The 16,285-nt window shown below is 36.8% G+C and overlaps 1 protein-coding gene across 20 annotated transcripts in view; it reads right to left on the bottom strand.

Annotated features, from left to right (window-relative positions):
* The window catches only part of Cdc42bpa (CDC42 binding protein kinase alpha), a 217,834-nt gene that overhangs the window by 123,877 nt on the left and 77,672 nt on the right, over positions 1 to 16,285 (bottom strand). For all 20 annotated transcript variants that reach the window (XM_076914596.1, XM_076914601.1, XM_076914598.1 and 17 more), the window contains 2 exons: positions 13,362 to 13,457; positions 6,192 to 6,340 (listed from right to left, as the gene is read on the bottom strand). In XM_076914596.1, the coding sequence (XP_076770711.1) occupies positions 6,192 to 6,340; positions 13,362 to 13,457 (245 nt within the window). The remainder of the gene's footprint in view (positions 1 to 6,191; positions 6,341 to 13,361; positions 13,458 to 16,285) is intronic.

The raw sequence follows: 16,285 nt of genomic DNA, 5'->3' as shown, positions 1-16,285 counted from the left end.
AGATTTATACAAGCTACTTTCTAAAAACTGTAGTAATGATGATGATGATGATGATGATGATGATGATGAAAGACAGGAACATGAAATCAGTACACTATCCCAAATCTACTCAATTCACCTTTAGAAAAAGGCTTTGTTGACAAAAAGATAGTGTTGTAGTCCTAAAGATATTAACCTGCTCTGAAACTCCAGTTTTTTTTTTCAACAAGGAAAAAAAAAGAAAAGGTTAGCATACAAAATATGGAAACATGTAAGTTGAAATAGGAAGTTTTTTCCCTGGTTAACTTTATTCTAATATTTATTGTATTGATTATTGCTATAGGGGCTGAACAGCATACAGAGTCTGTGTGGAAGTCAGAGGACAGCTTCCTTCAGTCCTCTCCTTCAACCATGGTTTCCAGGCATCCAGCTCAGGGCAGAGACAAACACTTTAACCCACAGAGCCATCCATCTAGGCCTTCTTGACTTCTAAACCAAAGTTCTCTAGAAGTCTTTACCTTAGTTACATGTATGCATATGTGTCTTGTGTGGGTAGGTAATATGGAGGCCAGAAGAGGACATGGGATTTCCCTGGAGCTGAACTTATAGGTGGGTAACAGTCACCTAAGGTGGGTGCTGGGAAGTGAACTAAGGTCCTCTGCAAGAGGGTACAGACACACTTAACCAGCCCCTCAAACATAAAGTCTTCATCATTATGAGCATTGGTTCCTTTTTATATCTTAGCATCAGTTATCTTACGCACTCTTTCCTTAAGTCACCTAAATCCATCATAGAAAAGGAAACTGGGGAAGGAAGATTAGGTGCAGGAAATAAGGAGACAGAATGAACACAAGAAAGGAAAAGGAGATTAAATATAACCTGATAAACAGGCAAAGCAATAATGACTGACATAATCCTTTGTGATGTTTATACACGTTTCATGTCTAAATAATAAATGTCACATTAAGTGTTTCTAAATAATGACTGAGAAAGGAGGTGTCATGTTGCAGTAACCTGATCCATACCCAGTAAAAAGTCCCTTAAAAAGTCAGTCTAAGCACTTGGGAGGCAGAGGCAGGCGGATTTCTGAGTTCGAGGCCAGCCTGGTCTACAGAGTGAGTTCCAGGACAGCCAAGGCTACACAGAGAAACCCTGTATCAAAAAAACAAAAAACAAAAAAAAACAAAAAAAAAAAAAAGTCAGTCTAAAAGAAGAAACCCGCAGAGATCATATTGGTCTATGCCTTTACTAACTACCAACTGATTTAACAGTACAGTTTCCACCAGCTTGCCCCATTCACCTGTACCCTCGCCTAGGATTTTATGTGTAATGAGGTTCACCTTACATTTCATAGCTGAGCCAGCTATGCAAGCAAATCCCTGTCACTCTCCTGTGGATCATGCTTATACTCCCTCCAAGCATCATGTGTCCTCCACGGGTTGTGTTTCATCACATGTCTTGCCTCAGCATGTGGGTCTGTTTTAGCAACACTCCACATGAGTCTGTATCATCTGACATCACTCTGCCAATCAGCCCAAGTCCTCAGACGTGGCAAGAAGCCTCAGGAACCGCACTAGAAGTTTTTTGGTGTGTTTCTTTCTCTGGAGTCACAACAAATAGAGCTCAGCTACGCAATGTAAGGAGAACCAATACATGTGTGTTGTTAGTGAAGAATCCTTCATCACGTGTTCTTTCACTTGATTGCTTCAGCAGAACATCCTTTTGTTGTGGATGGCCCTGGTGTTGTTTGTATTTTGATATTAATTCCACTTTCCTAGGAGGGGCTGTCTGGAAGGAGGAATGAGTCACTTACTCAGGCGACTTCTTGTAAACCTTCCCCAATAAATAAAGAAACCAATCACTGGGCGAGTAGGAGGGATGCGGTTCTGGGTTGGATGAGGGAGAGGAAGCAGGAGGAGATAGGGGCTTTTGGACAAGGATATAGAAAGGACAAGATGTAGCTACTAGTGTGGAGAGCTGCGATGTACTGTGCCTTAAAGATGGCGCCGGCTTCCACCTCCCGCCTGCCCGATGGCGAGTGCTCTCAGAGAAAAACAAGTCCTAATATGGATAAGGCTGATGGTCCGTGTCGCTTCCCCTTATGTGTGCCTATCTGCCGCAGCCAGGGTAGGTTGCTCCAGGAGTATTTAGCTTGTGGGCGGGCTTTCGGGGGGGCGGGGGGGATGTCAGAAGATTGTTCAAGGTTCCTGAGTAAACTGCTAAAAGAAGAGCTCCGGAGTCCTGGTCGAGAGGGACGACGCGACATACTAGTGTCTCCTGGTTTCAATGGCTGATCCACCAAGATTTGCCACTGGAGGATTTAGATTTAATATGTCATACAAGATTAGGATTCTAGTTGCTGTGCCCAGTGGCTGAGCTACCATTGTTTCTGATCTAAGTTTGTGTGGTGTTTTCCTTCACACAGTGACTGACTGGGTTCCAGAGAGAAAGGTATGGCAGCAAAGCATGGATTTGCCTGATGCGCACCACAAAAGGCTGTAGAAGTTTTGAAGCATGGGACTGGCATCATAGCGACCCACCAGTGGGAACTAAGTGAGCTGGGTGGAGAGATTTTGGAGCTCTGAGTCAGAGAGTCTCCACAAGATAAGAACAGGCCAGCCACTGCCCTCCAGTGCATGGCCAGCCTGCCAGGGCAGAGAGGGTATAGGCAGGATGGTGCTGCATTTTTAAATAAACCTCACAACATCCTTTCACCTGTGTCCGCTTCAGGAACATGTTTGCCCCAGAAAAACCATCTGACACAACTGACTTCCCAAAGAACTCTTAAGTTTCCACTTCAAAAGAATTCACTGGAATAAAATCCCCTAAACTTCTCTAACATTTCTACATGCCCTATATATAACTGCAAGTCTGTCTTGGTCACATTTTAATTTTTGGATACTGTAAATATTTAATGCATTTTTGGTCACAAGGCTTTGTCACTGCAAAGTTTAATAATAAACTTATTTTTCTTATTTTGTTTTCCCATATAAGCCACTTGTTCTCCCACTCCCCAGTCGTACTTTCTTTGAAAGTCAGTAGTTATATTGGACTTAATGGTCCACAGCGTGTGTTATGCTACAGTCATTCTCTAGAGTGTATAATCATCCCTGAGTACCTCAGCTAACTTCTGCTTTAAATGAACATATGTGTTCAGGATAATAGTGAAAATACTGTTTACAGATTGACAATTTTACTATTTACTGTTCTCCTTTTCCTTCCTGAAAGCCCAGATTTCCTTCTGTTACCATTTTCTCAAATTCTAAAGTACATTGATTTCTTGTGAGGAAAAATCAGGGAAATGAATTCTTTGGAGTTTTCTACATGGTAAAATATCTAAAGTTACAGAAAAAATGGCTACTGAATATGAATTCTGTACAGACAGCTTTCTTGTTGTCAATCATCTAAGAATAGTCCATTGTCTCTTAGCCTCTGTGGTTTGAAAAGTATCTGATACCAATCATCAGTTTTCACCAAACATAAAACCAGCTTTGAGGACTTCTTTATGATGTGCTAGTTTTGGTTTTCTAGGACTGAAATTGTTTGCTCCAATTTTAATTTGATAAATTTGCCTATTTTTCCCAACATGAAAACTTCTGCCCACACTACACCTTTCTCTCCTGCATAAGGTTAATTTCCTTAACTTATATTCAAATTCCTGCTCCTGAAGGTCTTTAGTATATTTTTATTCAAAAATGCTATATTTTTCTCTCTTAACAATTCCATGGGGGATAGAGGCAGGATGAGAACATGACTCAGAGGTTAAGAGTACTTGCTGCTCTTGCAGTGGGCTGGAGTTCAGGTATCAGCACCCACATGGTGACTCCCAACCATCCTTAACTCCAGTTTCAGGGATTCTAATACCCTCTTCTGGTTTCAGAGGCTACCAGGCATGACTGTGGTGGACAAACATGCATGCAGGCAAACAGTCATACACATAAAGCTTTTAAAAAATTACTCCCATTTGTGTTAGTTTTAGGCTTATTTGGTTTTATTTGTTTTTAATAACTTCCCTTTCACTGAGGAAATTCTTATCATTTCATTAATTTCTTTACTTTATCAACTCCATCAAATATAAGTGCTTTGTTAAGTCTTTATCTAATTGTTCTTATGTCTTGTCATCTTAGGATTTCTGTCAGTTGTTTTTCATTACTGTTGTTGTTTTTATTATTGTTTTTCTCCTGAAACTAAGTTATAATTTTTAAAAATTTTTAAATATTTATTTATTTATTTATTGGTTTTTCAAGACAGGGTTTCTCTGTGTAGCTCTGGCTATCCTGGAACTCACTCTGTAGAACAGGCTGGCCTTGAACTCAGAAATCAGCCTGCCTCTGCCTCCCAAGTGCTGGGATTAAAGGTGTGTGCCACCACTGCCTGGCAAGTTATAATTTCTTGGTGGATTAATTTGGAGTTGTGATGCATATATTAGGAATGTTATATAATGTATACTTTGGGTTCTGAAAAACTTATGGAAAGTCTAGTTTACCTAGCAATCAACCTAACTATAATGTTATAGGATCTGATTTATATGAGAGGCACACATTTAGTGTATTTATGGAGCAAGCAGTAACTGTTTTCTTAGGGCTGGAGAGTGCTGGAACTGAGGGGAGAGGTTATGGTATGAGGTTTCTTTCTGAAGTCATAAAAATATTCTAAAATGGTCCATGACAAGAGTTATATGTATTTGTGAATATACTAACACCACTGTATACTTTAAATGAATGAGGTATGTGGTATATGAATTATATCTCAATAAATCCATTTCAGAAGATTTTAAAATTTAATCTCATAATTTTAAATAAACATTAATGGAATACCTAATAGTAGTTTATATAAAAAGATTAACATCTTTCCTCAGATGACAAAAATTTGAAAATATAAGTCTTATGAACTAAAAACATAAAAGTGATTATTATCAAGAATAACTGATGCTATCAAATAAAGTTAATGGTGAGAAATGTGTAATTTTAGACTTTTTAAAAACTATGTTTGAATATTTAAAATGAAGTAACCCCTAATTTTTAATAATTAGTGTCTATTATTAATTGCCTATATGGGCAAATATTTCAGCTAAGAATCTTTTTAATAAAACTGTAAAATATTTGCATTAATTATTTGCAAGTTCCATATAATATATTTTGGTTTTATACTCTGTCCCTCTTCCATACCCACACTTACCATTTTACCTCATTGTAACTTCATGGAAACAATTTTTTTTTTTTAAAGATTTAAAGAAAAGAAATTGTTGTCTCTGAAAATCTCATGTTAGCAACTTCACACTAATTCACAATTTTAAAATATTATCTATTTTCTAGTATTATCTTTCTGTGTGAAAGCTGCTGCCTGGTGCTGTGCCTCGGCGGTGGAACATTTGTTTACCCAACATGCCCAGAGCCCTAGGTTCTAGCCCCAATAATAGGATTTAACAGAAAATAAAGGAAAAAGAAAGAAAAGGCTAAATCTGACAATATTTTCTAAGAAATAAAATATTTTCTAAGAAAGTCTTCTTGTGAAGGGCAAGTGTTCAGCACTATTGTCTCTGAGAACCTAGGAAACGACACAAGAACAGAAGCCAGGGTAAGACTGTACTCATTCCCTACACAGTATCAGCTATTAGAATTCTGCTACTAGAATCAACATATGGTTGTCTATATAAATTATGTATGTGCTGTCAGAAGAGTTCACAAAATTCCTCATCTTTTCTTGTCATCTAGAACTGATGAGGATCACCAAATACAACCTTCTAATGGGATCAAGCTTGCCTTCCTTTGTTGTTCTTCTTTGTTGTTCATGTCTCTGATCGATGCCACTGTAACTGGCAATGTAAACAACAAGCCTGCCTTATTTTCTAAGACCAGTGATGAATCTGGAGCACACTGATTTGGCTAGACTGAATGGTCAGCCATCTATCACTAGGGCTCTGCACTCCTCTCCCCGAGCAGGTACACGCTACTGTGTCCTGCTTTTATGTGGTGGTGGGACTCAAATTCAGGTCCTCATCTTTGTTGTCTTCCTAGCCAAAGTCTTTCCTTGAGAACAATAAAATATGTAACAACTCTGTAATTTATGGCCTAGAATTCTAAGTAATATTGGCATATAAAAACCAACCATAAGAAAACTGAATACTGCATACTCCTTTTGGGAAGGATATTATATATAACTTCAGTCATGAGTGTGTTCTAAGATCATCATTGACAGATTGGCTAACTCACCTGTGAACATAGTGGAGCTGGTGAACTGAGTCAATGGCTATCACCATCTCTGCCAAGTAAAACCGAGCCATCTCTTCAGGCAATCTATCTTCAAATTTGCTGAGCAGAGTAAGTAAATCCCCACCAACATAATAATCCATAACCAGGTACTGTGAACAAAAATAGAATGTACTCAGAAAATAATTATGGTAAAGTTAATGTTTGTAATGCATCCCGGGGTCAAATAGGACTAGGCTGAATATTTATGAAGATTAATTATTTGTGTGGTTAGCTAACATTTAAGTATGTAAGATAATTATCAGTAATACTAGTAAGAATTCTTAGTTTCATAAACAATGAAATAAAATTTTAAAACTTGGCATATAAGACAGGATTACAATTTTTGCTGCTTTTTTCCTTTGCCAAGTAAATGACAGTATCACTCATTTACAGAATGGATATTTTCTCAAATATACATACATAGAAGTATACCCATTTTAGATATATGAGTGTATGAATGTATGTATGTATGTTTGTTGTCCTACGAGGTAGAGGTATATATCAGAATGTTCACCAGGCTGAGTTAGATAACAGATGATGTTACTGATTTTGTTACATTTTAGATTGTTTTCCAAATATATATTACTTATACATGCCCATATGACCACTCAGCATGCCTTGATGTTACAAGGATTTTTTTCTAAAGATGTACTTTCGGTACAAATGAGTGCCTGCATATACGTCTTCATACCATGTGTGCCTATGAAGTTCAGAAAAGGGTGTTAGATCCACTGGAACTGGAGTTACAGGCATTTGTAAACCACCACGTGGGTGCTGAGACCAAAACCAGGTCTTCTGCAAGGGCAGTATGTGTTCTTAACACTTAAAGCATCTTTCCAGCCCAATAACAATTTTATTTCTAGGATACCACTGACTGAGCTAACAATATGATTTAGATTTGGCTTAAAAGTTCTTTCATTATGATATATGAAAATGATAAACATAGAAAATGTCAAAGAAATTACTTTATGTATTTACAACCTTGACAACTAGGGATATTGTATTTTAAGTCCTGGTATACAGTTTACTTGCTGTATCTACTAATCCTAATAGTTAACTAACTCTACCCTGAAGCTTATTAACAAGTTAATTCAATCTAATAAAATTCTATAGCATTACCAGGTTGCAAGAAATAGAGACAGATGTGGAGAACAAATTTTATCTCTTAATTTAAAAGAAGCTCATTGAGAACTATAGTGAGTAACACATTTTAAGGCACAAAAAAGTACAATTAAAATAGACTAATATTTACGTAGAGAACATAACTCGTTTCTTAGTACTTAGTATTTACTGAGCACCACGTGGGATTACTGTGCACCTAACACTGGGATGTGCTCATGTGCGAGATAGGGAAGGCCTTCACCAGGGCTTCTCTCTTGAAAGGGTACTCAATTCTTGTTACATCAGACTCCCAAAATATCTGAAGATACCATACAAAACTGAATTGCTTTTTAAAAAATATTATTCAATGGTCAACAGTCAAAATGGGGTTTCCCAAGTTATCATGTATCTTCTAAGAATCTTTATCCACATATTACTGTGCTTCCTCTTACTCAAAACTAAACTACAATGTGGTTTACTGAATGTCTTCTATGATAAAGACAGATAAAGCCTGTTAAATATGCAAGTACTCCTATATTTTCTTGCCTCCTAAATTGGGTTCATAGTCTTCTTTTGCTTTGTTCTCAGAAGTAAATTAGCTGCTAATAAGGTAGAATCTATCAAGTTGATGGGAAAGGAAAAAATTCACAAAACTCTCAAGTGAAAACCATTCTTTGTATCTAATTCACCAGACTGAATTCAATAAACAAGGTCCTTTTGAGCCTATTACCTAGTAACTGTATGGAATCTATTCCTATCCCTACCCACTAATAGTATCCTAATTCAGACCATTGCCTCTCTGTGGAACAACTGAGTAAAGATATACCTTCAGAGAATTTATAATTTGTGGAAATACAAATGAATGATCAGTCTCAGTGCATCAGGAATAAATGTAGGGAACTGATTATATATATATATACACATATATATATACACACATACACATATATTTTGTTTTAGGGAAGTCAGGAAAACAAAATGGACTTTTTCTTTCTTTTCTCTTCCTTGATTTCTTTCTTTTTTTAGAAAATTACACGCCTGTGCATGTATTAAGGTTAATTCTAGGTTGAGGGTCTAGCAATACAATAGATGCAAATAGTCAAGGAACAAGCAAGACAATAAACACAAATAGTCAAAGAAAAAGCAAGGCATTAAACACAATTACGTGAACACTCCCGTGATCATTGTTTCTAAGGGCTATCTGGATGACCAAAATATCTGAGCCTACTTCCCTGTCCTAGCCCAAAGTCATTTTCATGTCTGAAGCCTACTTCCTTGTTCTAGACTAAAATTTAAGATTCCTGCCTGAAATTACTTCTTTGTTCTAGCCTAAGGTTTAGATTCCTACATGCAATTTCTTTTTTTGTTCTAGCCTAATGTCAGATTCCTTGCTTTAACCTCAAAGAATCCAGCTAGGTATGGTGACCTGAGTCAGTCATCCTGCTAGTGAGGTAGCTGAGGCAAGAAGATCACAAGTGAAAGGCATAACGAGCCAGAGCCACAGCCACAGCTTTGTGTTAGAGCATTTACCTAGCATGCACAAGACCCTGAGTTAAGTCTCCAGTGCCACAAGTATGCAAACAAAAAAGAATCAAACCTTTGATTTTAGTTCACTGGTTTGTCTAGAACTTATTTCTATCAGGACAAAAGGTCTATTTTCTAATAGATGGAATGCCTATTATCTAAACTGAGTAGGTAACTAATCTATTATTTTCTCTCGTGTACTTGAGATGTGCCTTCATCATATTTTAAGATCCCAGGATACTCACCTCTGGTCCTGTACACTATCTTCTCCTATGGTTGCCTATGTTTGTGTCAATATTGTTCGATCATTCTGAATAATTTCTTAGTAAAACTATGGGTCTAGTAGGACAGGTTTTTACTCATGAACTAACTTAAAAATATCACCTAATATGATTAAACTTTTTAAAAAAACTCATTTAAATAAACAAAGTAAACAAGAAGTAATGGTTCTAAAGTAGATGAAGAAAACAGTGCTAAAACAGTATAGTGCTTCCCAAATGTTTAGAAGACAAACAATTTAGGCTGAAAATATTAACAGATTTATAATCATCACCAGCCAAGTGATACGTGCCCAATTTTCATACTGCATCAAGCAATGAAACACAGCAGCGACAAGATACCAAGTGTGACTATGCTTTGGTAGAGTAAGCAGTAACACCATTCTTTGGAAAGGTTATGTCACAGAATCAAAACTTTAATATGGAGCTGAGGATATAACTCAGTCAATAAGTACTTGTCTGGCATGCACTCCAGCCTGGATTCAATCCCTAGCCCTGCACAAACTGGACATGCTGCCATCTAACTGATCATGACCAACCCCAGCACTCAAGGGGTAGAAGCAAAAGGATCCGAAGGTCAAGGCAGTGCTCAGGCTACATAACAAGTTAGAAGCAGTTGACCCAATTACAATCAATATTTCAGCCAGGGGTGTCGGAACATACCTGCAATCACAACCCATGGGAAAGATGCCGAGGCAGGAGGATCACAAACTTAACCTAGACTAACATAGTGGAATCTTGCTCAAAAAACAAACAGCCGGGCAGTGTTGGTGCACGCCTTTAATCTCGGCACTTGGGAGGCAGAGGCAGGCGGATTTCTGAGTTCCAGGACAGCCAGGACTACACAGAGAAACCCTGTCTTGAAAAACAAACAAACAACAACAAACAAACAAACAAACAAACAAACCAAAAGTCCAATATGCAAGGAAGTACCAAGCTCTAGGCCCAGTTAGAACTTTATTTTAGGCTGATACTATAACTCAGTGACTATACCATCCACAAATCAGATTCTAACATGCACAAGGTCCTAGGTTCAAGCTGTGCTACCTACCCCAAACTCGACATCATATTACAAGGGAACAATACTCATACAACAAGAAAACAAAGCAATCACACAACACCCATGTGGCTGCATCAAAATGACTAAGGATTCAAGACCAGCCCGAATTGCATAATGACCTGAGATCTGGCCCAGGATATATAATAAGATCATATTTCTAAATAATTTACAAATAAAGTCTAACTCAAGAAACTAAAGCTTAAGCATTTTTCTTTCTCCCTCATGCAAATTGTGAAAAACGTATGAGAAAAAGATAAACTTCACTAATTCATAATATTCAAAAACAAAGGATTTCATGCATCAGTGTTTAACACAGCAGCTTTGAATATAATGAGTTTTCTTAAGAAAAAATATTGTATTCACACTTAGTATCATACATTAAACTGTGTATCTTCTGCCTAAGCACATAAAAGGCACTCTTGGTATAACTCTATACTTTTCGTAGTATGCATATAGAAATATCTAGGGAAGTTGGAAATAAAAATCCAAATTATCTAACACAAATTTCTTAAGTTATGTAACACTATAAATGTCTGGTTACTTATAGAATGAATAAAAGTTACTTTGTGGAGCCTGAACCATACAGACAGGAGTCTAGCATGGCTGTTCTCTGAGAGGCTGCATCCAGCTGCTGACTCAGAAAGATGCAGGCACTCACAACCAAACAGTGAATGGAGCTTGAGGACTCTTACCAAAGAATAGGATGAAGGATTGTGGCCCCAGAAGGGGATAGGAAGTCCACAAGAAACCCAACAGAGTCAACTAACCTGGACCCCTGGGGCTCTGACTGAACCACCAACTAAAGAACATACATGGATCCAGGCCTCGCTGCACATATGTAGCAGAAGTGTAGCTTAGTCTTCATGTGGGTCCTGAATAACTGGAGAGGGGCTATCCCAAAAGCCGTTTCGTGTTGTGGGATATGTGCTTGTAGCTAGGCTGGCTTGTCTGGCCTCAATGGGAGAGGATGTACTTAGTCTCACAGAGACTTGATGTGCCAGGGTAGTGGGTGGGTAGTCCCCACCCACTCAGAGGAGAAGATGCCAGGTATAGGGAAAGAATTGTAAAAGGGGGTGATTTGGAGGGGTGCAGTAATTGGGGTGTAAATAAGTAAAATATAATAATAATAATAATAATAATAATAATAATAATAATAATAATAAAAAAATTACTTGAATCAAAAAAGTTACTTTACAAAATAAATATATTTAATACCTGTTTCTGTTTGGGTGTCTAAAACTAGATTTGTCTACATTCTTAAATTGTTTTGTTTTCTAATACCTTTTAAAGATTTGTTTGTTTGTTTGTTTAGATGAATGAGTTTACATGTGCCCTGAGTATATGCATGTGCACCACAGATATCCAGGTACCCATAGAGTCAAAAAAGAGGGTATTTCCTCTGGAGCTGGAGTTCTAGGCAGCTGTAAGCTGCCCCCTGTGGTTGCTGGGAACTAAACTCAGGTCTTTTGCAAGAATAGCAAGTGCTCTTAAATGCTAAGTCATTGCTTCAACTCCAAAATAGGTCTTATGGGTGGTTTTCAGGTTTGTTTTGGGTAGTGCAGGGGGATGCAACCTAAGGCCTTATACATGCTAGGCCTAGTAGTTACAACTCAGATACACATACTCATTTACTTGCTAAAATTTTAAATGATTAAAATAATGCCTCTGATAATAACTAAGACTTCTGAATTCTAACTTTTGTAAATGACAAGAATTTTAATTTTGATCCTCTTTGAAATACTGTTACTTTTATTCCAATATAATTAATATAACTGAAAATATACAGATTACTGCTCTCAGAGAAAATCACTGAAGAAATGTAAATCCTAAAATCTTATGCAAAGAATGCAGATCAGACTAAGTAACTCAGAAGACACAATAGCAATAGCAGCTCAGACTTTTCTTTCCTCATCTTGATACTTTTTGGCAAATTTTTTGTTCTTTGAAATTTGGCATTTGAGAGGCTGGAGAGATAGCCCAACAATAAGAGAGTTGATGCTCTTGCAGAGGACCCAGGCTTTATTCCCAGCACTCATAGTGTAGACTCATGATTTAAAAATCACTTTTTTATATTTACTTGTATATTTATAACAAAATGTAGATTTTTAAGCAATGCATAAATTCATAGTGATAAATCTATCCCCAAAAGAACATATTGACAGAACTTTAGCCTTCATTACTTTCCAAGGAGAACATCACTTCATTTACTTTGACACTGAACAATGAACACATGCAAAGCTTGCTTTACCCTCTCATTTAAAAAACAATTCTGACTATAAACCACATGCTACTGCGATGCATGATGGTGACAGCGCTGCCTGTGAGTCGTTTCTGTTCCTGCCATTAACCCAAATAAAACTCACTGGCTCACCAAGTTGGACTTTGGTGGTATTAGTACCTTAATGTGTCATCTGTTCCCTATCTAAAGTGAGCAGAAATGTGTGCACATCTCCCAGGACTCCAAAAACTGGGCCCTACTCTTTCTAACCTAGTTGTCAAGTCTGGTACATAGCAGCATCTCAAGACATGAATACATTCCTAAAAGATATAAACCTCGAAATAAAAATGGATCAAAAACCGAAGAACTATAAATAGCAGGCCAACTGCAACAAATTCAACTTCTTTATCCTTTGACTTTCACTTCCTCGTTTCTAGTGGTAGAGATTCTAATATTCTGAATTTTTTCTGCGTTCCTCCCAGGCTTTTGTGAAGTGGTCCATGATGTCAATATAAACGTGGCTCAACTTAAAATAGTGCATGGTCACTTTGAAAAGTGTGTAAACTTTTACAAAGCAGACCGCTACTAATAAAATACATTGGGAGAGTCATAAAGAGAAAAACTCCAAAACTCATGCCTATAGAATTTAATGGAAGAAAATGAAAACAGACTGGATTTAGTTTGGGATTTCTTATTTAAAGGCATAAGCAGATTCAATAAAAGAGCATCAAATTTCTCAGACAAAAAATTCTCATACCAAGGGGTTACATGCGCAAGTGTACTAAGTACTAACACCAAGTGTACTAAGTACTAACACCAGTGCACTACTGATGCTCTGTGAAATGCAGTAATTTTTCTACTTAAAAAATCTATATTTAAGAAATATTTTAAAATATAATACTAAAGTCGCCAATAAAAGACTACAAATATAAAAATATACTACTACTTACTAAGTTATTGTCATCCTGAAACGCATAGTGCAGAGTGGTTATCCACTTATTGTCTCCATTTACCAACACATCCCTCTCTTCACGAAAGCATGCTGTCTGGAAGGGAAAAAAATGTTTTAAAGAATACTTTATACAAACCTAGAAAACACTACTGTAAACAACTGCTCAAAATGTGAATCACTGTCTTAAAAGTTTAGTATTTTTTAGAACTGCTATAGTTCAAAACAGAAAAATTCACAAACTTATTTAACTTAAACCCAGACCAATCCAGATGATACAAATGTCCAATTTTGTTGTATCTATACTTCCCCATTGTTAAAGACACAAAAAAGGATGGTCATAGTAAGTGCTTCTGATTGTGAATTGTGTGCTATCATGCTTAAGACTGAACTGGAGATCTGTACACGGACACCATCTTTGCACCCAGGAGCTGTCCTCAGCCCTTACACGCTGGCAGTGGTTGCCCATAAGGAAGACCGAGTACTCATAGTACACGAAGCCAAGCAGCCACAATTATCCCTAGCACGTACATGTACACAAGACTTACTTGGATAAGAAGAATTTCCAGAGCCAGGAATTAAATGGCAACATCAGAGAAAACACTAAAAAAGTACATCTAAACTATCTGAAATGGTGATTTAAACTGTCAATCAAGTTACTAAAATCTATGACATTATTCTTAGTTCACGTTAGAAGAAAAAAGAATCATGTTACCTACTTTCTACTAAGTCCTGCTATAAGGCTTGCTGAAATCAAAGTATGGTTCTTATATTTTAGAAGGCTGACAAAACCCAAGCAACTGCTTCCCTGGCTTTATCTTTAATGACAATGACCTGAGATTTTTAAAGAATCCAGCTGGAATCTAGTAAGCAATCACTGCTTCACTTGATTAACAACTCCAAACTAAACAAAACTCTGAAGACATCAGTCAAAACAACAAATTAAACTGTAAATTCTACTTTATCCTAAATTATTCAGTAAAAAAGGTTTTAAAAGATAATATATAATAAACTATGATATAAAATTTCAAACATACAGAAGTAGAGAGACTGACATAATTCCTTCTCCCAACATCCCATCACTCAATTTCAACAATTATTTTATTACCCAATCTGATTTCATTATACTTCACACACTTACCACCATCCTCAGTTCCACTGGTGCACAAACATACACATACATCCTTTACAAAGACAGTCTCAGGCATTATGGAACTATTTAACTATTAAGCTATTCTTTTTGAAGCATGGGTATTAGGTAGATATAGGGGACACTTCAGATATTTACTTAATGTGCTATGTAAATTGTCCTCAGCTGGTTATGTCATCTCGGAAAGATACTACTGGTATCTAGTAAGAAGAAGGCAGGATAATTCCCCCATACAATACACAGAAGAGCTTCCACAAGAAATAACCAAGTATCAACAGTGACCCTGGTAAGAAAATCTGTTCTTGATCAGTATAAAACTATGATAAATGGACACTCTGGTGGTTTGAAGGTGCTATAGAAATTCAATATTTTCTGAAGGAAAAAATTCATATCTAAAAAAAAATGGGTTTTTTTGATTTTCTGGGTTTTGGGAGAGTGGGAGTTGTTGTTGTTATTGTTGTTGTTTTTAAATTCCCTCCATGATATGAGTCTCTAAAAACACAATGAACAAAAGGTGATGACCTACAATCACAGTGCTTAAAAAGTGAAAGCAAGAAGATCATAAGTTTAAGGCCATCCTTGGCCAGTCAGAAAACATGGTATGTCTCAACAAAACAATACCTTACAACGTAACAAAAGGGTTACTAAGACCAAAAGGTAACTTAAATTTAGTTTCTCATTTTCCCAAATAACCTGGGCTCATAGATGCTCACAAAGAACTACATGGGAGTCTGCATGGGACTGACCTAGGCCCTCTGTAACATGTAACATGCATGTTACAATTGTGAAGCCTGGTCTTCTTGTGGGACTCCAAACAGAGGCAGCAGGGGCTGTTTCTGACTCTTTTACCTGCTGTTTGGACCCTTGTCCAGCCTTAATAGGTGTCTAGTCTTACTGCATGTTTGGTTGATATCCATAGGAGGCATGCTCTTTTCTGAAGAAAAACCAGAAGGAGTGGATTTGGGGGATGAGGTGGGACTGGGAGGAGAGAAAGAATTGAAAACTGTGGTTGGGATGCAATATATGGAAGGAGAATTAAAAATTAAAACAAAAGATTCCTATGTTGAAACAGAAGTTAAATGATACGTACATAAATGATAATTCTGCAAAGTTGTCATAGGACTCTTTAGAACTTCCATTAAATACATTCATCAAATTTGCCATCATATACAGCATGTCAAAACTGCATGCATAATGCCCTCAGTACTAGACCTCTAGATCTCATGAAGGAAAGATAAAATAACCTCCTGAAAGCTGTCCTCTGACTTCCATTACACAAGAACCATGGCAGGTATATGCCTATACTGATACATACATATCATGCTGATGCATACTCATACAATAATAATAATAATAACAATAATAGTAATAATAATAATATAATAGACAAAAATCATTAGTCAAAAATCCTAAGTGTACTATTGATTATACCTAGTCTGCCTTCTCATTTCTTGAAAATAAAGGCTTTTCTCATTCACAAAATACTGTTTGGTATTTTTTGTTGTTGTTGTTGTTGTTGTTGTTTTGTTTGTTTGTTTTTCGAGACAGGGTTTCTCTGTGTAGCCCTGGCTGTCCACAAAATACTGTTACAGAGAAATCTTTTCAAATAATAAGAGCATATTTAAAGTATAAATGTTTTACTTTGAAAACTAAATGAAATTTTAAATTTAAAAAGATCTTAAAATTTCTATTTTTTTATAGCAGAGCATCAATTCATTATTTTTTGTTTGTTTGTTTGTGACAAATTCTCCTTGTGGCCCAGGCTAGCCTTGAAT

Source organism: Arvicanthis niloticus, chromosome 16 (assembly GCF_011762505.2).
Source record: "Arvicanthis niloticus isolate mArvNil1 chromosome 16, mArvNil1.pat.X, whole genome shotgun sequence".
In the NCBI taxonomy this organism is placed as follows: Eukaryota; Metazoa; Chordata; class Mammalia; order Rodentia; family Muridae; genus Arvicanthis; species Arvicanthis niloticus.
Note: the sequence above shows the minus strand (reverse complement) of the source record. Positions and strands in the feature narration are given on the sequence as shown.